Source organism: Apodemus sylvaticus, chromosome 14, assembly GCF_947179515.1.
Source record: "Apodemus sylvaticus chromosome 14, mApoSyl1.1, whole genome shotgun sequence".
NCBI classification, from domain to species: Eukaryota; Metazoa; Chordata; class Mammalia; order Rodentia; family Muridae; genus Apodemus; species Apodemus sylvaticus.
Genome location: NC_067485.1, coordinates 71,328,475 through 71,350,790, shown reverse-complemented (window position 1 = coordinate 71,350,790; position 22,316 = coordinate 71,328,475). Strand labels below are relative to the sequence as shown.

Genomic DNA, 22,316 nt, shown 5'->3' with positions numbered 1-22,316 from the left:
TACTAAGTTCCAGGAACACCATTCCCTCCACACCCAAGGAAATAATCTGAGTACTGAGTTAACAATCCAGAATTCATGTTCGCCTCCCGACTGCTGTGTCACTAGTACAAATTTAAGAGTCATGATTCTTTTTGACATTTACAGTTTAAACATATAAGCTCATGTTAAATAACAACTTGTCTGTCAAAAGTACAGGAAAAAAAGAACAATTATTTAATTAAAACCTTTTTAGTTTTTTGTTTTTGATTACTGTTCAAGATGCTGTTCTTTAGCAAAAAGCCGTTTCCATAGCGTCCACCTCAAATCGTATTGCTTTGCAGCCATGGCATTCCTTCCCTCCATTAAAAACACAATCCAGTGATTAATTGACATGGCTTTTGTAGGGGGAGGGGATTGGCAAAGAAAAGACTGAGACAAAATGGCAACTTAAACACGTAAGCATACAATGGGTTTGAGAGAGAAGAGATAGATGATAGAGAGGAAAACATTATTCTAGACAAATGAAATAGCACTGAAAGCCCAGGAGTCGAGCCACAGCCCAAACCGTGTCCTACGGAGGTTTCCTTTTCTGTTTCTAATACAACCTCTCCCCCAAATATCACTTTTAATCTTCCCCGGAAGCGGCTTCATCTTCAGAGCCTTCGTCCCCAGACTTCTCGAGTGGGGGGCTCGCAGACGTCTTCTTTTCTGGAGGGCTTTCTGCTTCCTCATCCTCTTCTTTGGGAGAAGGAGTTTTCTCCCTCGATGTCTTTGATGCTGTGGGGCGACCCACTTTCCCTTTGCCTTTCTCTGGACTCGGTGTCACTGTAGCCTTTAGTCTGGGTTTGGGCATTTTCTTTTCTTTTCTCTCAGGTTTGGACTTCTTAACCATCTTTTTGTTTTTCTTTTTTGAACTGCCATAATCACTATCATCGTCGTCTTCCATTAGGAAATCTTCATCGCTGCCAGAATCTTTCTCCTGGAATGGCGCCTCATCATCTTCTTCTGGCTCTTCCTCACTGCCAACATCTTCCAAGAGCATCTCTCTCTGCTTAGAAGCTGCTTTAGATGCTGCCTGCCGTTGCTGGTGTACATTTTTATGATCATCTATTTCATCTTCACTGTCTTCTTTGTGTCTCTTGCTTTTCTTTTTTCTGGAGCCTGATCTTTCCTGAGTGCTTTCCTCCTGGGCGTCCATCTCATCATTGCTGTCCAGGATGTCACAGGGCTCACCCACCCCGGAGAGAGCCTCCTCCGCAGGAACCTGGGACACTTCCAAGCCACAAAGAGATTTTACTTCCTGTTGAACAGCGTTGGCCACGGCTTTCTTGACCCGACCAGACCTGACCACCGCCGGATCCGAGTTGGCATAGTCCGCCACGGTCACTCGGCCCGAGCAGGCGTCGTGGGCCCGGAACTTGAGCCGCTTTCCTCTCTTGGGCATGATGACAGTGTCCGGACGAGGCCCACCTAGCTGGCCGGGGCCCCGGGCCATGTCTCTGCCCCGAGAGCCAGCTCCCGGAGCCCCCGGGTCATCTGCTTTTAAGCTACTCTGTGTAATGGGAACTGCAGGACTTATTTCATGCACCCCCTTTGCCCACTGTATGTTAATGAGGAGCGAAAGGCCTGTGGTGTTTTCCCAAGATCAGATCTTTGCTCCCTAGAAATATGTGTCCACAAACTTGTGTGGTGCCTAAGTGTTTCTGTGCTACAACTTGCCCGGTGAGAACACAACCTGTCTAAGATTCAGTCAGAAAGAAACAGAAACAAACACAAGGGACTGGGAGCACCGCTCAGTTGATAAAGGACTGGGAGCACGGCTCAGTTGATAAAGGGCTGGGAGCACGGCTCAGTCAGTAAAGGGCTGGGAGCACTGCTCAGTCAGTAAAGGGCTGGGAGCACGGCTCAGTCAGTAAAGGGCTGGGAGCACAGCTCAGTCAGTAAAGGGCTGGGAGCACGGCTCAGTCAGTAAAGGGCTTGCCAGGCCTGAGTTCAGATCCCCAGAACCTAAGTAAAAGGCTGAGCTCAGCGATGTTTGTAGCCTGGGCTCAGCAGCACGAGCACGCCATCCTGGTGCTGAGGAGAGAGAGGCAAGCAGATACCAGGAGAAGCAGAATCAGTGAGCTTCCGGTCAGTGGAAACTAAAGTGGGTAAGGAAGACATATGTCAGCCTGTGTCCTCTGCACGCACACATGTGTATGCATGTGCACAGGCACTGAACAAGTACATGCATACACATGTAACACACACAGCAAGTACATGGACGGGAAACCATCTTCATAGTGGGTGAAGGGTGAATGGAGCCAAGCAGTGTGCACCACCCACAGAGAGGCGCTCTTCCAGCCATCAGGAAGAGTGCACAAGAAGGGGTGAAGCTCCGTGTGTGGGCGCCTACCTAGTGTGCATGAAGTCCTGGATTCAATGCCCAGCACTGCACAGACCCAGTGTGGTGGTGCAGCCTGGCACTTGGGAGCTTTAGGCAAGAGGATCAGAGTTCAAAGTCATCCTTAGTTACATATGGCGTCAGAGGCTAGCTTGGGCTACACAAAACCCTAACTTAAAAAACAAACTACAACAACAAAACAGCTTTTTTTCCCCTAAGCTCTGACAGGTATTCCAACAAGGCTGAACCTTGAAAGCATTATCTAGTGTCGGAACACAGCCAAAAGAACAACCCATGGTGAATGGTGTCTGGGGAACTGTGAGAGGCTGCAGGGGAGAGGCAGAGGGCTTTTACTTCAGCTGCACTTGGTTTCCTGCAGTGTTCTCAGAGTTGGTTTCATGTCTCCTGTGATAAACATTTACATTTGATCTGTATGACATGTTTATTCTTGTTGGACATCCGATCATAGCTACTGAACCCAATCTGGTCCCTGTGCCCAGAGTCTGCATATGGCCTTCTGCCTTGCTTGTGTGACTTCCCAGATATGATCAACAGTATGTGCTAGACAATTGTGTTTAGATGGCTCTGTCCTGAGAAAGTTCTGAGAAAGGGCAGCTCTGTTGATATTTAGCATGTGCTTACTAGCATTGGCATTTATTTATATGTTTTTCTGATCAGGTTTTTCTGAACTCAGACAACCTTTCTTAGGTCATAGCTTTCTTTGTTTCATTCCTGTATAAAAAGTACTGAAACTGAAGTAAGATCGTCTGCAGCACCAGACTGTAGTCACCCCATTCTTTCAGGTCCTCAGACCCCAGGTCCAGCCGAAAAGATCTGTAGAGGTCGGCCAGAAAGTCGACAATCCAGGCCACAGGTGTGTTTTTGGGTGTAGGAAGGGATCATCTAGAATAGCAAATTAACAGAGAGAGAGAGAGAGAGAGAGAGAGAGAGAAGCAGACTGGTGGGGTCTGCTGCAGGGCATGGGCACTTAATGGAGGGGAAAGTTATGCAAGAGCATGGCTGAGCTGATTCTTGCTGGATGCTGGCTTTGAGACAGTTAATTCAGCCTGGGATAGCAGCACTGGACTGTGACCCCAGAGCTTAGGAAGCTGAGTCAGGAAAATCAAAGTTTGAGGCTAGCCTGAGAACTATGTCAGGAAAACAGAACAAAATGAACCCTTCAAAAAGATACATAATTTTATGTTTCATGAGTTTCCCTTCCATGAAAGGCCTTTATTTTTAAAATAAAAAATATTATTATTATTTTTATTTTTAAAAAAGCCAGGCTTTTTTATAAATTATCCTGCTTTGCTCTAATGTCCTGTTCGTTTTGAGACCCAGGCACCCAAGGCTCTGCCATTCTTTAGATGGCTGCTCTTGGTCTCCACCTGCCTCTCTCCTCCCAACCCCCACTACTTGCTTGCTTTGTGCCTTGACCTATATTTGTCTGGGAAATGACTTTAGTCACTATGTGAGTCAGAATGGTTTTTGCCGAGGGATTTGGAGCTTATTTTTATGTTTAGATAATGTCCAAGAGGAACAAAGAACCCAGATAGCCAAGGCGATGTTTGGAGCATAGCCAAGCTCTTTGGAGATCCTACCACTGGGGATGAAAGGCAAGTGGGCACCATCCGAGGCCCCTGCGATCTTAATCCAATGAGGAAGGTTTACTTGTCTTCTTAAGCCACAGGCAAGAGAGCACATCTCTTGTGTTCTCAAAGATTCAGTAGTCATTTCCCCTTCTCCTTTACCCCCATTCCATGGGCCCTTAAAAGAGGTGGTGGGTCCCACTCTCTTCCCACTGCTCCCTTCAAATCACCCAAAAATTCAGGGTCACTACAGACAGGTAGAAAACACTTGGGCTGGAGAAATGGATCAGCTGTTAAGAGCACTGACTGTTCTTCCAAAGGTCATGAATTCAAATCCCAGCAACCACATGGTGGCTTACAAACATCTGTAATGAGGTCTGATGCACTCTTCTGGTGTGTCTGAAGACAGCTACAGTGTACTCACATATAATAAATAAATCTTAAAAGAAAAGTCTTTAAATACCCACGGCCTCATCACTGTACCTCCAGGTGTCACGGCCTAGGGCTCACTCACTTCCTGCTAGTATGGGTAGTCAAGGGGTCTCATGTCAAAGGGTGACCACTGACCTTGAAGCTTGGATGCACAGGTCAGAGTTTGCTTTTTCACACACAGGCACTCATACACACACACACACACACACACACGAGAGAGAGAGAGAGAGAGAGAGAGAGAGAGAGAGATCCCAGAAAAACGAGCCCTGCACTGCATGTAAGATCTTCCAAGCCGTGTGCTTTGGCACTTGCTGAACAGGGTGCCTGCTTAAGTGCCTCTCACTACAGTGTCTGAACTCTGAATCCACTGGGCTTTCAGCAAGGGCTTTAACTTCTCACAAAGGAGGAGCCAATCGGGAAGAGCAACAAGCTCGCTATTATCTGCTGGTCCCCAATGCCTCCTGCCTACTCTGCTTCCTTGGGTGCTTGGCTGTGACCCGCCTCTGGCTCTCCTTAGAGTGCTGTTTGGCTGAGGTGGATCTGAGCCTCTAACACAGACTAGGGAGCATCCAAAGGCAGAAAGGCATCAGGAAGCGCAGTCCTACACTCTCCTCTGCACTCATTGGTGAGAATGGAGTCACCTGACTGTCCATGACCCAATCCGGGGCCTCACAGAATGTCCCTGTCGGTTCCACTCTAAAACTATGGCACCCTTCCCAATAGCAAGAGTATTGGTATTCTTATTTTATTGCTATTCATAGTCTTATTTAGGAAATTAGAAAAAAATAACCTTAATACAAGCTAACATTTATGTAGTGATAAGTTTAGAGAAGTCATAAGAAAGTATTAACCTCAACACATTAAATTAAAACATCATGCATACCTATAATTGACAGGATGATTCATTCACTCATTCTTTCCTTCATTCATCCAACCACCTACAATTTGTTGCAGGGAATTAAAAAAATAACTCCAGAAGGAACTTTTGAAAATTAGGAAAATAAGAAAACTTTGGAATTACCATAGGCCAGAGGAAAGGCTTTTGTGATGATTGGGATTTGTCAATCATTCTTTGTTTTAAGTAGCTGAGGAACAATATGGTGCCATCTATGCTGGCAAAACCATTGTGAGTGACGAAATTGCACTCTTATAAAGTAGCATTTAATTTCAACCACAAAAGAATGTAGGGCTCAGCATCTAAGTCTAGGGAAGGGTTTGCAGGTGCTAGGTTGTGTAGCAAAGGTGGCAAGAAGTTCCTGAACTAGACCAGGAAGCAGGCTATCTTAGTTAGGGTTTTACTGCTGTGAACAGACACCATGACCCAAGCAACTCTTATAAGGGCAACATTTAATTGGAGCTTGCTTACAACTTCAGAGGTTCAGTCCATTATCATTAAGGATCAAACATGGCAGCATCCAGGCAGGCATGGAGGAACTGAGAGCTCTACATGTTCATCTGAAGGTGTCTAGGAGAAGACTGGTTCCTTAGGTAGCTGGGATGAGGGTCTCAAAGCCCATGCCTACAGTGACACACTTCCTCCAGCAATACCACACCACAGGGCCAAAGGTCCTAATAGTGCCACTCCTTGGACTGAGTATATCAAAACCACTATACATGACAAGGAGCTGGTGAGAAAAATAAACTGGAAGCCACAGAAAAGGACTCCTTGACCCCAGGTGGAACTAAACCTGGTAAAAAGCGAGCTATTTCTAGTACTTGACATAATGATGATTATGTCCATTACCATTTAAATATATGGATTTCTTCTTAAAACTTCTTCATCCACCTACAGGCAAACTGGAGCAGTTGTTGGTACTTTGGGGCTTGCTGTAAAAATAAATGAATAAAAGTTACAATTGCAAAAAAGGATGGGGGAACAAAGGTAAAAATAAAAGGTAAGACCACCACAGAGAGAGGGAGGTTAAAATATTTCCTCTCCTTAATAACAGAGATTCATTTCACCCTTAGGTGAACAGGTCTGGTAATTCAACAGACAGACCTGAAAGTAGGCCTGTCAGAAATGGAGGCTCTGGAGACAATGGAAACTGTGACCAACCTTGGAAAGCTAGGTTGGTCTTTCTGTCTTTCTGAAAGCTCTCTGCAGCTTCACTTTCCTCTTGTTAGCACTAAAAAAGACAAATCCATCATGTACATATCACTTTTGTTCCTGAAATGCATTTTAAAAAGACTTTTCTTTTTAAATGGTCACAAGAGTAAATGGAATGTCCTATAAAAGAACTTGTTTCACATTTATATATATCAGAGCATTCACCAGCAGGGATTTAGGTAAACTAAGAAACTGTCAAAGGCAGTTTGACTGCAGATTACTTCAAGATAACTCCAAAGGTCAGAGTCAGAGTTAATTCACACAGTAGCAGAGGAGAGGTGCTAGAACTGCCCAAGTTTATTCATACTTGGCACTCACATACTTCAATCTGTCAATGTGTCTACTTAAGTGAATATTGACAGGAAAATTCATAAAAAGAGAACTGTATTCATTAGAACGTTAGATCTATACTTAGCTGAAATGGTAAAGTGTCAGCTTTATTTTAAGGAAATATAAAAAGAAGAAAGCAACACTGTAGCAAGAGAGAAATGTTAGCTGTGCCCAAGGTTTATTTTTTATTTTTATTTTTATTTTTTCTCTATTCTTTGTTAACATCCTGAATGCTTTCCCTGTTCCTGGTTTATTTTTTAAGAAAAGTTATTTTACTGCAGATACTTTGCAAAATTATGTCAAATTGACAGTCACATCTAAATGGTTCCATGAAGACTTTTTTCACTACATATTTGGGTGACCATCACTTTTATCAGTACCTTTTCTTCTGGGACTCTGTTCAACTTACATGTTTATTTGTTCATATAGTGCTGCTGTAACATTTAGCTGGTCATGGTAGCATTGCTGGTATACGCCCAGCATGAATCTGGCAGAATCTTCAGGAGCTTGGGCTCTATGGAGCCTGCATCCATGTCTTTTGCTTCTTACATGTTCTCTGACTGTTGTGTCAATGTTTTCTATTCTATCTCCTGCACCTGAGTGTCTCTCTTCTATCTCTTGTATTTTGTTGGTGATGCTTGCTCCTATGACTCCTGATCTCTTTCCTAGATTTTCTGTCTCCAGGTTTGTCTCCTGTCATGTTTCTTTATAGTGTAATTTCCATATTTAGATCCAGGATCATCTTGTTAAATTCCTTCTCCTGTTTGTTGTGTTTTCCTGTAGTTCTTTAAGGGATTTTTGTACTTCCTCTTTAAGAGCTTCTACCTGTTTACCTGTATTCTCTGGTATTTTTAAGGGAGTTATTTATGTCCTTCTTAAGTCCTTATGCTTGAGATTCTATGATCCTGAGTGTGTTACAGCACCTGTGAGTTAAGCTTATTCTGGATGTGTTGGTACTAGGTGTGGAGTTAGCACCTTTGTTGAAAACAAAAATCTGAGATAAAAGACCAGAAGGAAAATAAAAATTTAGGTCCTATTCTTTTTTAGAATATTAGAAAAATAACCTTTATACAACTTAACATTTACTTAGTTATAGGTTTATAGGAATTATAAGAAAGTATTAACCTCAACACATTAAATTGTCATGTATAATAGTGTTTGAAAGTCATTATGTCACTTACTGTTGAGTTCTAACTTTAAGGTTATATCAGAAGCACAGTAAGATGTTAAGAAACCAAACCAAATTAAAAAGAACTTTAACATAAATAAATATATAATTCTAAAAGGAGGAAATGAAGTTGGTAGAGAGATGTTATGTGGGCTGTGAGGGAGAGGGCAGTGAGAGGTGGATATGATTGTGATACATTTTATATATGCATGAATCTTTCAAAGAATAGAAATTTAACATAAGTGCAATATTTTATTCCATAATTTTAGATAAAAGTGGTCATTGTTTTCTAAAATTTAATTTCTAAATTAAGTGAATTTAAATTTAATTTACCATAAGTGAATGTAAAACATATCAATATTTTTACATTTCTTGGACCAATTTATAATGTATGTAAAAAAATAAGATCTCCCAGAACTGTAGCCAGGAAGTGACATATGGTGCACTCCTTTAAAGATTAGTCTTAGCATTGGAGAGGCAGAGACAGGTGGATCTCTGTGTTCTACCTATAACCTGGTCTACACAGTGAGTTCCAGGACAGCCTGGGATACAATGAGGAACCATGTTCAAAAAAATGAAATAGACAGACAGACAGAGAATTTAAGAGAATCTGGGAGTGTTTAGTAATATGTCTTGATACACATGCATGTATGAGCAAGAATAGATGGACTAAGTGGATTATGAAGAAGGTCATGAAGATGGGAGTGGATAGGCTGAGGAAGATGGGGGAGTTGGAGAGGGCAATGGAGATGTGGTCATGTGTCATTATATGTATGTGAGTGGACATCAGAAATTGGACTTAATGGAATTTTTTAGAGGACTCTAAGTTGGGTGGGCATGGGACCATGAAAGTCAGCCTGTTTTCTGGTTGTGCGAGACTTAAAACTTTAGAGATCCTGCAGATAATTCTGCAAGGGAAGCAAACCCATTGGCCATGCTCCAAGACACTAGCCTCCTGACACAGTGTCCTCAAGTCCATAATTCTGTGGCCATAAGTTATGTAGGGCATTTCCCTTAGCTCCTGGTGTTCTGTCTAGACTCTTCCCACACAGTTACCTCACAACAGCAAGGTATGGTCCTTCCCAAAGTATAAAAGGGGTTGCTGCCCCCTCCTCCCTCTCATATTCTCTGCTGTATTCTTGTCTCTCTCCATTGCCCTCTTAGGCTCATCTCCCTTCCCCCTCTCACCATGACCAGCCTCTATTTTTCACTTATCAGAACTCTCTGCCCACAATAAATGCTCTAAACCTATGGACTACCTCTTCTCATCTGGACCCACTATGATGGAGCCATGGAGCAGGTCTCCTTCTCAAGAGCTGTTTCTAGCCTCCTGCAGTGGAACTTCTCTGTCTTCTAGCCAAGGTCATCACCAAGCCATGCTGCCTGCCCAAGCTAGTCAAGGACATTCGTCCCTACAGGAAGAACCTGAAGTTACTTCTTTCCCTATTTTCGCTTAAGCCCTGGGCCAGACCTAGTCCAGTGGTCCCGACCCGGTCCAGCGGGCCTCCACTCTGTTCTCATCTCTTTTGAGACATTCAGTCTTGTCTGCAGTGTCCAAGACTGAGAACCTGTATTCCCTGGCCTCTGCAAGGCCTTCCTTGACCTCTGTGAGGCCTGGGATCTACGAACTCTGCTCTGCCAGCAACCCCAGGTGAACATACAGGCTGCCCTTCCCCAGCCCCAGAGCAGGGTCCTACAGCTTCTCATAGCCTGATGCATGCCTGTTGGTTCCATGGGCACACCTGCAGCCCAACTCCTTGTGTCTGCCTTGCCCAGTGGCCCAGAGCTCTGTGTGGATGTAGGCTTCCACTGTTAAGCCACGGGTAGGTAGAAAAGTGGGGATGGATATAGTAGGAGTTGGGGAAGTGGATAACATGATTGAAAACTGAAAACAACTCAAAAACTTAATATGAGAAGGACGGGGAAAGAAAATAAGTAAAAATAAAAGGTAAGACCAGCACAGAGAGAGGGAAGTTAAAATGTTTCCTCTCCTTAATAACATAGATTGATTTCACCCTTATGTGCAGAGGTCTTGTAATTCAACAGATAGACCTGAAAGTAGTTCTGTCAGAAAGGGAGGGTCTAGAGACAATGGAAAATGTGACCAACCTTGGTAACCTATGTTGACCTTTCTTTCTGAAAGCTCTCCCTCTCTGCTGGCAATGTGATGTCCCCAAACTTGGAGTAACATTTCCACTCATTCCAAATCCATCATGGTGATGAGGACCTGAAACACTAGTTTCCTCTTGGATGTGCACAGCCCCAGTGTGTGAGTGTGTAAGTAGCTCTTCCTCTGCAACTATTGTAGCAATGTCTTCCTGCAGCTTCACTTTCCTCTTGTTAGCACTAAAAAAGACAAATCCATCATGTACATATCACTTTTGTTCCTGAAATACATTTTAAAAAGACTTTTCTTTTTAAATGGTCACAAGAGTAAATGGAATGTCCTATAAAAGAACTTGTTTCACATTTATATGTATCAGAGCATTCACCAGCAGGGATTTAGGTAAACTAAGAAACTGTCAAAAGCAGTTTGACTGCAGATTACTTCAAGATAACTCCAAAGGTCAGAGTCAGAGTTAATTCACACAGTAGCAGAGGAGAGGTGCTAGAACTGCCTGAGTTTATTCATACTTGCCCCTCACATACTTGAACCTGTCAATGTGTCTTAAGTGAATATTGACAGGAAAATTCATAAAAAGAGAACTCTATTCATTAGAAAGCTAGATCTATACTTAGCTGAAATCGTGAAATGTCAGCTTTATTTTAAGGAAATATAAAAAGAAGAAAGCAACACTGCAGCAAGAGAAGAAATGTTAGCTGTGCCCAAGGTTTATTTTTTATTTTTATTTTTATTTTTATTCTTTGTTAACATTCTGAATGCTTTCCCCGTTCCTGGTTTATATTTTAAGAAAAGTTATTTTACTGCAGATACTTTGCAAAACTATGTCCAGGTGACATTCGCATCCAAATGGTTCCATGAAGACTTTTTTTCACTATATATTTGGGTTATCATTATATTTATCAGTACCTTATTTTCTGGGACTCTGTTCAACTTACATGTTTATTTGTTCATATAGTGCTGCTGTAACATTTAGCTGGTCATGGTAGCATTGCTGGTATATGCCCAGCATGAATCTGGCAGAATCTTCATGAGCTTGGGCTCTATGGAGCCTGCATCCATGTCTTTTGCTTCTTACATGTTCTCTGACTGTTGTGTCAATGTTTTCTATTCTATCTTCTGCACCTGGGTGTCTCTCTTCTATCTCTTGCATTTTGTTGGTGATGCTTGCTTCTATGACTCCTGATCTCTTTCCTAGATTTTCTATCTCCAGGTTTGTCTCCTGTCATGTTTCTTTATAGTGTTATTTCCATATTTAGATTGTGGATTATCTTGTTCAATTCCTTCTCCTGTTTGTTTGTGTTTTCCTGTAGTTCTTTTTTTTTTTTTTTTTAATTAATTTTTTTTTATTATTCGATATAATTTATTTACATTTCAAATGATTTCCCCTTTTCTAGCCCCCCCACTCCCCGAAAGTCCCGCAAGCCCCCTTCTCTTCCCCTGTCCTCCCACCCACCCCTTCCCACTTCCCCGTTCTGGTTTTGCTGAATACTGTTTCACTGAGTCTTTCCAGAACCAGGGGCCACTCCTCCTTTCTTCTTGTACCTCATTTGATGTGTGGATTATGTTTTGGGTATTCCAGTTTTCTAGGTTAATATCCACTTATTAGTGAGTGCATACCATGATTCACCTTTTGAGTCTGGGTTACCTCACTTAGTATGATATTCTCTAGCTCCATCCATTTGCCTAAGAATTTCATGAATTCATTGTTTCTAATGGCTGAATAGTACTCCATTGTGTAGATATACCACATTTTTTGCATCCACTCTTCTGTTGAGGGATACCTGGGTTCTTTCCAGCATCTGGCAATTACAAATAGGGCTGCTATGAACATAGTAGAACATGTATCCTTATTACATGGTGGGGAGTCTTCTGGGTATATGCCCAGGAGTGGTATAGCAGGATCTTCTGGAAGTAAGGTGCCCAGTTTTCGGAGGAACCGCCAGACTGATTTCCAGAGTGGTTGTACCAATTTGCAACCCCACCAGCAGTGGAGGAGTGTTCCTCTTTCTCCACACCCTCTCCAACACCTGCTGTCTCCTGAATTTTTAATCTTAGCCATTCTGACTGGTGTAAGATGAAATCTTAGGGTTGTTTTGATTTGCATTTCCCTAATGACTAATGAAGTTGAGCATTTTTTAAGATGCTTCTCCGCCATCCGAAGTTCTTCAGGTAAGAATTCTTTGTTTAACTCTGTACCCCATTTTTTAATAGGGTTGTTTGGTTTTCTGGAGTCTAACTTCTTGAGTTCTTTATATATATTGGATATTAGCCCTCTATCTGATGTAGGATTGGTGAAGATCTTTTCCCAATTTGTTGGTTGCCGATTTGTCCTCTTGATGGTGTCCTTTGCCTTACAGAAACTTTGTAATTTTATGAGGTCCCATTTGTCAATTCTTGCTCTTAGAGCATACGCTATTGGTGTTCTGTTCAGAAACTTTCTCCCTGTACCGATGTCCTCAAGGGTCTTCCCCAGTTTTTTTTCTATTAGCTTCAGAGTGTCTGGCTTTATGTGGAGGTCCTTGATCCATTTGGATTTGAGCTTAGTACAAGGAGACAAGGATGGATCAATTCGCATTCTTCTGCATGCTGACCTCCAGTTGAACCAGCACCATTTGTTGAAAAGGCTATCTTTTTTCCATTGGATGTTTTCGGCCTCTTTGTCGAGGATCAAGTGGCCATAGGTGTGTGGGTTCATTTCTGGATCTTCAATCCTGTTCCATTGATCCTCCTGCCTGTCACTGTACCAATACCATGCAGTTTTTAACACTATTGCTCTGTAGTATTGCTTGAGGTCAGGGATACTGATTCCCCCAGATTTCCTTTTGTTGCTGAGAATAGTTTTAGCTATCCTGGGTTTTTTGTTGTTCCAGATGAATTTGATAATTGCTCTTTCTAGCTCTGTGAAGAATTGAGTTGGGATTTTGATGGGTATTGCATTGAATCTGTATAGTGCTTTAGGCAAAATGGCCATTTTAACTATATTGATTCTGCCGATCCATGAGCATGGGAGGTTTTCCCATTTTTTGAGGTCTTCTTCCATTTCCTTCTTCAGAGTCTTGAAGTTCTTGTCATACAGATCTTTCACATGTTTGGTAAGAGTCACCCCAAGATACTTTATACTGTTTGTGGCTATTGTGAAGGGGGTCATTTCCCTAATTTCTTTCTCAGCCTGCTTATCCTTTGAGTATAGGAAGGCCACTGATTTGCTTGAGTTGACTTTATAACCTGCCACTTTGCTGAAGTTGTTTATCAGCTGTAGGAGCTCTCTAGTGGAGTTCTTTGGGTCACTTAGGTAGACGATCATGTCGTCTGCAAATAATGATAGTTTGACTTCTTCCTTTCCAATTTGTATCCCTTTGACCTCCTTATGTTGTCGAATTGCCCGAGCTAGTACCTCAAGTACAATATTGAAAAGATAAGGAGAAAGGGGGCAGCCTTGTCTGGTCCCTGATTTCAGTGGGATTGCTTCAAGTTTCTCTCCATTTAGTTTGATGCTGGCTACCGGTTTGCTGTATATTGCTTTTACTATGTTTAGGTATGGGCCTTGAATTCCTGTTCTCTCCAGGACTTTAAGCATGAAGGGATGCTGAATTTTGTCAAATGCTTTTTCAGCATCCAATGAAATGACCATGTGGTTTTGTTCTTTGAGTTTGTTTATGTAGTGGATTGTATTGATGGATTTCCGTATATTGAACCAACCCTGCATTCCCGGGATAAAGCCTACTTGATCATGGTGGATGATCGTTTTGATGTGTTCTTGGATTCGGTTGGCAAGAATTTTATTGAGTATTTTTGCATCGATGTTCATAAGGGAGATTGGTCTGAAGTTCTCTTTCTTTGTTGGATCTTTGTGTGGCTTTGGTATCAGCGTAATTGTGGCTTCGTAGAAGGAATTGGGTAGTGTTCCTTCTGTTTCTATTTTGTGGAATAGTTTGAAGAGTATTGGTGTTAACTCTTCTTTGAAGGTCTGGTAGAATTCTGCACTGAAGCCATCTGGTCCTGTGCTTTTTTTGGTTGGAAGACTTTCTATGACTCCTTCTATTTCTTTAGGCATTATGGGACTGTTTAGATGGTCTAGTTGGTCCTGATTTAATTTTGGTATTTGGTATCTGTCAAGGAAATTGTCCATTTCCTCCAGATTCTCCAGTTGTGTTGAGTATAGGCTCTTGTAGTAGGATCTGATGGTTTTTTGGATTTCCTCAGTTTCCGTTGTTATATCTCCCTTTTCATTTCTAAGTTTGTTAATTTGGATACTTTCTCTGTGCCTTTTGGTCATTCTGGCTAAGGGTTTATCTATCTTGTTGATTTTCTCAAAGAACCAGCTCCTGGTATTGTTGATTTTTTGTATGTTTCTCTTTGTTTCTACTTGATTGATTTCGGCCCTGAGTTTGATGATTTCCTGCCTTCTACTCCTCCTGGGCGAAATAGCTTCTTTTTGTTCCAGGGCTTTCAGGTGTGTCATTAAGCTGGTAATGTATGCTCTCTCCATTTTCTTTTTGGAGGCACTCAGGGCTATGAGTTTTCCTCTTAGCACTGCTTTCATTGTGTCCCATAGATTTGGGTATGTTGTGTTTTCATTTTCATTGTGTTCTAAAAAGTCTTTAATTTCTTTCTTTATTTCTTCCTTGACCAAGGTATCATTGAGTAGAGTATTGTTCAGTTTCCACGTGTATGTGGGCTTTCTGTTGTTTCTGTTGCTATTGAAGACCACTTTTACTCCATAGTGATCAGATAGGAGGCATGGGATTAGTTCGATCTTCTTATATTTGTTGAGGTCTGTCTTGTGACCAATTATATGGTCGATTTTGGAGAAGGTACCATGAGGTGCTGAGAAAAAGGTATATTCTTTTGTTTTAGGATAGAATGTTCTATATATATCTGTTAAATCTAATTGGTCCAAAGCTTCAATTAGTTTCATTGTGTCCCTGTTTAGTTTCTGTTTTCCTGATCGGTCCATTGAGGAAAGTGCAGTGTTGAAGTCACCCACAATTATTGTGTTAGGTGCAATGTGTGCTTTTAGTTTTAATAAAGTTTCTTTTACAAAAGAGGGTGCCCTTACATTTGGGGCATAGATGTTCAGGATTGTCAGTTCTTCTTTTTGTATTTTTCCTTTGACCAGCAAGAAGTGTCCCTCAGGGTCTCTTTTGATGACTTTGGGTTGAAAGTCAATTTTATCTGATATTAAAATGGCTACTCCAGCTTGTTTCCTGAGACCATTTGCTTGTAAAATTGTCTTCCAGCCTTTTACTCTAAGGTAGTGTTTGTCTTTGACCCTGAGGTGTGTTTCCTGTAAGCAGCAAAATGTAGGGTCCTGTTTACGTATCCATTCAGTTAGTCTGTGTCTTTTTATTGGGGCATTAAGTCCATTGATGTTAAGAGATATTAAGGAATAGTGATTGTTACTTCCTATCATTTTTGACGTTATTTTTTAAATTTGAATGCTTAACTTCTTTTGGGTTTGATGAAAGGTTACTATCTTGCTTTTTCCAGGGTGAAGTTTCCCTCCTTGTATTGGTGTTGTCCTCCTATTATCCTTTTTAGGGCCGGGTTTGTGGATAGATATTGGGTAAACTTGGTTTTGTCATGAAATATCTTAGTTTCTCCATCTATGGTGATTGAGAGTTTTGCTGGATATAGTAGTTTTGGTTGGCATTTGTGTTCTCTTAGAGTCTGCATGAGATCTGCCCAGGACCTTCTAGCCTTCATAGTCTCAGGTGAAAAGTCTGCTGTGATTCTGATAGGTCTTCCTTTATATGTTACTTGGCCTTTTTCTCTTACTGCCTTTAGTATTCTTTCTTTGTTTAGAACATTTGGTGTTTTGATTATTATGTGACGGGAAGTATTTCTGTTCTGGTCCAGTCTGTTTGGAGTTCTGTAGGCTTCTTGTATATTCATGGGCATCTCTCTCTTTAGGTTAGGGAAGTTTTCTTCCATAATTTTATTGAAGATATTTGCTGGCCCTTTAAGTTGTAAATCTTCACTCTCCTCTATGCCTATAATCCTTAGGTTTGGTCTTCTCATTGTGTCCTGGATTTCCTGGATATTTTGGGTTACAAGCTTTTTGCATTTTGCATTTTCTTTAACTGTTGAGTCCATGGTTTCTATGGAATCTTCAGCATCTGAGATTCTTTCTTCTATCTCTTGTATTCTGTTGTTGATATTTGTATCTCTGTCCCCTGATTTCTTCCCAAGGCTTTCTATCTCCAAAGTTGTCTCCCTTTGAGTTTTCTTAGTTGTTTCTACTTCTGATTTTAGATCCTGGATGGTTTTGCTTAGCTCCTTCACTTGCATGTTTGTGTTTTCCTGTAATTCTTTAAGAGATTTTTGTGTTTTCTCTTTCATGAGCTCAGCCTGTTGACCAAAGTTCTCCTGTATTTCTTTAAGAGATTTTTGTGTTTCGTCTTTCATGACCTCAGCCTGTTGAGCAAAGTTCTCCTGTATTTCTTTAAGTGTTTTTTGCATTTCCTCCTTGTTGGCTTTTGTATTCTCCTGGATTTCTTTCAATGATTTTTGTGTTTCCCTTGCAAGGGCTTCTAACTTTTGATCCATTGTCTCCTGAATTTCTTTATGTATGACCTTCATGTGTTCCTGTACCAGCATCATGACCAGTGATTTTAAATCCAAATCTTGTTTTACTGGTGTGATGGGGTATCCAGGACATGTTGGTAGAGGAGAATTGGGTTCAGATGTTGCCATATTGCCTTGATTTCTGTTAGTGACGTTCCTGCGTTTGCCTTTTGCCATCTAGATCTCACTGGTGTTAGTTTATCTTGTCAGTGCTGGACTCACCAGTGCAAGCTGCCCCTTCCCAGTTGGCCTCTGGTGCACAGCTTACCTCCTGCACTGCTTGTAGACAGTGTGCTGCTGCCCAGGCTGTTCAGATCCCAAAGCAGGCACCCGAAGGCTCCAGCTGGGGCCCGCTGGATTCACTGGAGCACACTGACTTCTCCCAGCTGGCCGCCCGGAAGCCCAGCTAGCCACTTGCAGGACTTGGAGATGTAATGCTGCCGCCCAGACTGATCTGGATCCGGAAGCGGAGAGAGTAGAGCTAAGGGCTTCTGCCTGAGGCCTTGCCCCAGATTGTGTCTGTGGAGCAGATGGAGCCCCTGTGCACTCCCAGGGAGTGCCGACAGGTGTATGCTACTGTGACCTCCCCTGAGTTCCGCTCACTCCGCTGGGCAGCCGATCTGCCAACCGGGCTGTCGCACACAAGGTTAGCCTGGCCGCCCAGTCCCTGAGTCCAGGCAAAAGCCTGGGAGGCCAAGGTCCGAGCAAAGTTCCCCTACGGCTTTGACTGTTAATTGGGTTTGCCAGGTGACTAGGATGGCGGGCGTGTGCGCCCGCGCTCCCTGAAAGCGCCGGGAGAGTCTGCTTTGCTAACAATCACCTGGGCGGGTTGACTCACAGATGGCCCACCAAGCCGCCCAGTTCTTGGGGTCAGTCCTGTGCCTTTTGGGGCCTGGACCCCTGCTTTGTTAGCCTTCGGCTATGCCTGTTACAGGTCTGCCCGCCTGAGCTCTCTGTCGTCCTGCAGGCAAAATGGCGGCGGCGCGCTCACAGGCCTGGGCAAAAAACCTCCTGGTTGGGTTGGCACCCCGATGGCCCCCCGACCCGCCCAGGGCCTGGGTGCAGGCCAACGCCCGTCGGGCTCAGACCACCGCGGTGTTGGCCTCGGATTATGTTTGTGTACCTCAGTCTGTCCGATTCCTGGAGTACGGAACCAAGATGGATCCTCCTCTCCTGACTGGTGGGAGGCCGAGTTCTGAAGTGGCCTCCGTGCAGGAAAGGCGCCGCACAACTGCAGCTGCTTGCTGTCCGGCTGGTCAGCAAAGGTCAGTGGTCGTGGGCGCAGGGCCTAACTGGTCCCTGTGACGCCTTGGTTCCACTGCTGATGGCCCTTCAGCTGGAGCAGCCACTGCTGCCGCTGCTGCCGCCGCCGCCGCCGCCGCCCGACCTCCCCTGTAGTTCTTCAAGCGATTTTTGTATTTCCTCTTTAAGAGCTTCTACCTGTTTACCTGTATTCTCTGGTATTTTAAGGGAGTTATTTATGTCCTTCTTAAGTCCTTATGCTTGCTCTCTCCATCTGTTTATCTCTAGTGCTACCATCACTGTCTGAATGAAGCCTGTCCCTCCTGTGATCCTGGATGTGTCAGAAATCCTCAGAGTCTAGCTATCTCTGTGGTCCTGTGATTCTGTGATCCTGTGATCCTGAGTGTGTGAGAAACCCTGGGACTCAAGCTGCTTCTGCAATCCTGAAATCCTGTTGTGACCAAGCTCCTGAGATGCTATGATCCTGGGTGTGTTACAGCGCCTGTGAGTCAAGCTTATTCTGGATGCTTTGGGACCAGGTGTGGAGTTAGCACCCAAGGTCTACACAGGGCAGCTCACACTGGAAGGAACCTGTGCCACTAGCCAGGCAGGGGTTCCTGAATTCCTTGATCCTATTGGTCCTAGTTACTCCTGGTGTTGGGACAGATGTTGTGGCCTCCTCACCTATGATCCTGGGAGTTTAAGAGCACCTGGTACTCAAGTTTTTTCTGGATGTTGTGGGACTGGGTGGGGAGTTAATGCCCATTGTCTACTCAGGGCAATTTCTCAGACCAGAAAGATCATTCTACTCACTCTAAAATTAATAATACATACCAAAATACCCCTGGCTCAAAGTCATAAGGAAAACAGAAATCTGAGATAAAAGGCCAGAAGGAAAATAAAAGTTTAGGTCATATTTTTTTAGAATATTAGAAAAAATAACCTTTATGCAAGTTAACATTTATCTAGTTATGGGTTTATAGGAATCATAAGAAAGGATTAACCTCAACACATTAAATTGTCATGTATAATAGTGTTTGAAAGTCATTATGTCACTTACTGTTGAGTTCTAACTTTAAGGTTATATCAGAAGCATAGTAAAATATTAAGAATCCAAACCAAATTAAAAAGAGCTTTAACATAAATAAATATATAATTCTAAAAGGAGGACATGAAGTTGGTAGAGAGATGTGATATGGGCTGTGAGGGAGAGGGCAGTGAGAGGTGGATATGATTGTGATACATTTTATATATGCATTAATCTTTCAAAGAATAGGTATTTAAAATAAGAGCAATATTTTATTCCATAATTTTAGATAAAAGTGGAAATTGTTTTCTAAAATTTAATTTCTAAATTTAGTGAATTTAAATTTAATTTACCATAAGTGAATGTAAAACATATCAATATTTTTACATTTCTTGGACCAATTTATAATGTATGTAAAAAAATAAGATCTCCCAGAACTGTAGCCAGGAAGTGACATATGGTGCACTCCTTTAAAGATTAGTCTTAGCATTGGAGAGGCAGAGACAGGTGGATCTCTGCGTTCTACCTATAGCCTGGTCTACACAGTGAGTTCCAGGACAGCCTGGGCTACAATGAGGAACCATGTTCAAAAAAATGAAACAGACAGACAGACAGACAGATGAACAACTTAAGAGAATCTGGGAGTGTTTAGTAATTGTATATGTCTTGATACACATGCATGTATGAGCAAGAATAGATGGACTAAGTGGATTATGAAGAAGGTCATGAAGATGGGAGTGGATAGGCTGAGGAAGAAGGGGGAGTTGGAGAGGGTAATGGGGATGTGGTCATGTATAATTATATGCATGTGAGTGGACATCAGAAACTGGACTTGATGGAATTTTCTTAGAGGACTCTAAGTTGGGGGGTGTGGGACCATGAAAGGCAGAGGGCTAATATCTAATATATACAAAGAATTCAAAAAGCTAGACACCAGAGAGCCAAATAATCCTATTAAAAATGGGGTACAGAGCTAAACAAAGAATTTTCACATGAAGAAGTTTGAATGGCTAAGAAGCACCTTAAGAAATGCTCAACATCACTAGCCATTAGGGAAATACAAATCAAAACAACCCTGAGTTTTCACCTTACACCAGTTAGAATGACTAAGATTAAAAACTCAGGAGACAGTAGGTGCTGGCAAAGATGTGGAGAAAGAGGAACACTCCTCCACTGCTGTTGGGAATGCAAGTTGGTACAACCACTCTGGAAATCAGTCTGTCTGTTCCTCAGAAAACTGGGCATAACACTTCCGGAGGACCCTGACATACCACTCCTGGGCATATACCCAGAGGATTCCCCAGAATGTCATAAGGACACATGCTCCACTATGTTCATAGCAGCCCTATTTATAATAGCCAGAAGCTGGAAAGAACCCAGATGTCCCTCAGTGGAGGAATGGATACAGAAAATGTGGTATATTTACACAATGGAATACTACTCAGTAATTAAAAACAGTGAATTCATGAAATTCTTAGGCAGATGGTTGGATCTGGAAAATATCCTAAGTGATGTAACTCAGCTGCAAAAGAACACTCATGGAATTCAGTCACTGATAAGTGGATATTAACTCAGAAACTCTGAATTTCCAAGACAAAATTCACATATCAAGTGACTCCCAAGAAGAAGGAAGGAGAGGTCCTGAATCTGAAAAGGCTTGTTCAGCATTGTAGGGGAATACCAGGACAGAGAAGTAGGAGGGGGTTGATAAGAGAATGGGCGGAGTGAAGAGGGCTTAGGGAACTTATGGGGAGAGGGCAACCAGGAAAGGGAATATCATTTGGAATGTAAACATAGAATACAGTAAATAAAAATAAATTAATAAAAGAAAAGAAAGAAAATGGAAAAAACTCAAAAACTTAATATGAAAAGCATGAGGAGACAAAATAAGTAAAAATAAAAGGTAAGAATGCCACAGAAAGAGGGAGGTTAAAATATTTCTGCTCCTCAATATCAGAGATTGATTTCACCCTTATGTGAACAGGTCTTCTAATTCAACAGATAGACCTGAAAGTAGGCCTGTCAGAAAGGGAGGCTCTGGAGACAATGGACACTGTGACCAACCTTGGTAACCTACGTTGACCTTTCTTTCTGAAAGCTCTCCCTCTCTGCTGGCAATGAGATGTCCCCAAACTTGGAGTAACATTTCTACTCAATCCAGATCCATCATGGTGATGAAGACTTGAAACACTAGTTTCCTTTGGGTTGTGCACTGCCCCAGTGTGTGAGTGTGTAAGTAGCTCTTCCTCTGCAACTGTTGTGGCAATGTCTTCCTGCAGCTTCACTTTCCTCTTGTTAGCACTAAAAAAGACAAATCCATCATGTACATATCACTTTTGTTCCCAAAATGCATTTTACAAAGACTTTTCTGTTTAAATGGTCATAAGAGTAAATGGAATGTCCTATAAAAGAACTTGTTTCACATTTATATGTATCAGAGCATACTTTACCATTCACCAGCAGGGATTTAGGTAAACTAAGAAACTGTCAAAGGCAGTTTGACTGCAGATTACTTTAAGATAACTCCAAAGGTCAGAGTCAGAGATAATTCACACAGTAGCAGAGGAGAGGTGTTAGAACTGCCTGAGTTTATTCGTACTTGCCCCTCACATACTTGAACCTGTCAATGTTTCTACTTAAGTGAATACTGACAGGAAAATTCATAAAAAGAGAACTGTATTCAATAGTTATACAGTTATACTTAGTTAACTAAATATAATATATATAATAGTTATATTTATACTTAGCTGAAATCGTAAAATGTCAGCTTTATTTTAAGGAAATATAAAAAGAAGAAAGCAACACTGCAGCAAGAGAAGAAATGCTACCTGTGCCCAAGGTTTATTTTTTAAGGAAATTTATTTTACTGCAAATAGTTTGCAAAATTGTGTTAACCTGACATACACATCCTATTGGTTTCAGGAAGACTTTTTTCACTATATATTTGGGTTACCATCACATTTATGAGTACTTTGTTTTCTGGGACTCAGTTCAACTTACATGTTTATTTGTTCATATAGTGCTGCTGTAACATTTAGCTTGTCATGGTAGCACTGCTGGTATACACCCAGCTTGAATCTTTCAATATCTTCATGATCTTGGGCTCTACAAAGGCTGGATTCCATGTCTCTGAGTCTGCTTTTCATGTCTAATATTTTCAAAGTAAAAGCTTTCTCTTTCCTCTGCTCCGATTGCTCGTGAGCTTTGACAGCTGTCTAAAAGGAATCACATGCTACATATGAAAACGTTTGCTGGTGAGAAGGGTAAAGGCACCTGATGCCAAGCCTAATGGCCTGAGTTTGAACCTTGGGATCAACATGGTGGAAGGACATAACCACCTCTCTCTGCTTATCCCCTGACCTCCACA

The 22,316-nt window shown here is 42.1% G+C and overlaps 2 protein-coding genes across 8 annotated transcripts in view; both read right to left on the bottom strand.

Annotated features, from left to right (window-relative positions):
- The window catches only part of LOC127665127 (ankyrin repeat domain-containing protein 26-like), a 94,794-nt gene that overhangs the window by 15,854 nt on the left and 56,624 nt on the right, over positions 1 to 22,316 (bottom strand). For 3 of the 7 annotated variants that reach the window (XM_052157559.1, XM_052157558.1, XM_052157560.1), the window contains 5 exons: positions 21,950 to 22,164; positions 21,014 to 21,250; positions 10,098 to 10,334; positions 6,440 to 6,509; positions 5,714 to 6,210 (listed from right to left, as the gene is read on the bottom strand). In XM_052157559.1, coding sequence (XP_052013519.1) covers positions 6,449 to 6,509; positions 10,098 to 10,334; positions 21,014 to 21,250; positions 21,950 to 22,164 — 750 coding nt within the window. In that variant the 3' untranslated portion in view covers positions 5,714 to 6,210; positions 6,440 to 6,448. Of the gene's footprint in view, positions 1 to 5,713; positions 6,211 to 6,439; positions 6,510 to 10,097; positions 10,335 to 21,013; positions 21,251 to 21,949; positions 22,165 to 22,316 lie in introns of those variants that run through there. The other 4 variants (XM_052157562.1, XM_052157561.1, XM_052157564.1 and 1 more) reach the window with 4 other exon arrangements.
- On the bottom strand, positions 588 to 1,489 carry LOC127665130 (nuclear ubiquitous casein and cyclin-dependent kinase substrate 1-like). Its single transcript, XM_052157568.1, has one exon. The coding sequence runs from the start codon at positions 1,472 to 1,474 to the stop codon at positions 605 to 607; it is 870 nt and encodes a 289-aa protein (XP_052013528.1). The 5' UTR covers positions 1,475 to 1,489; the 3' UTR covers positions 588 to 604.

What these genes read in the sequence shown, in the direction of transcription:
- LOC127665130 (XM_052157568.1), bottom strand. Translation starts at nt 1,474, where the DNA reads ATGGCCCGGGGCCCCGGCCAGCTAGGTGGGCCTCGTCCGGACACTGTC.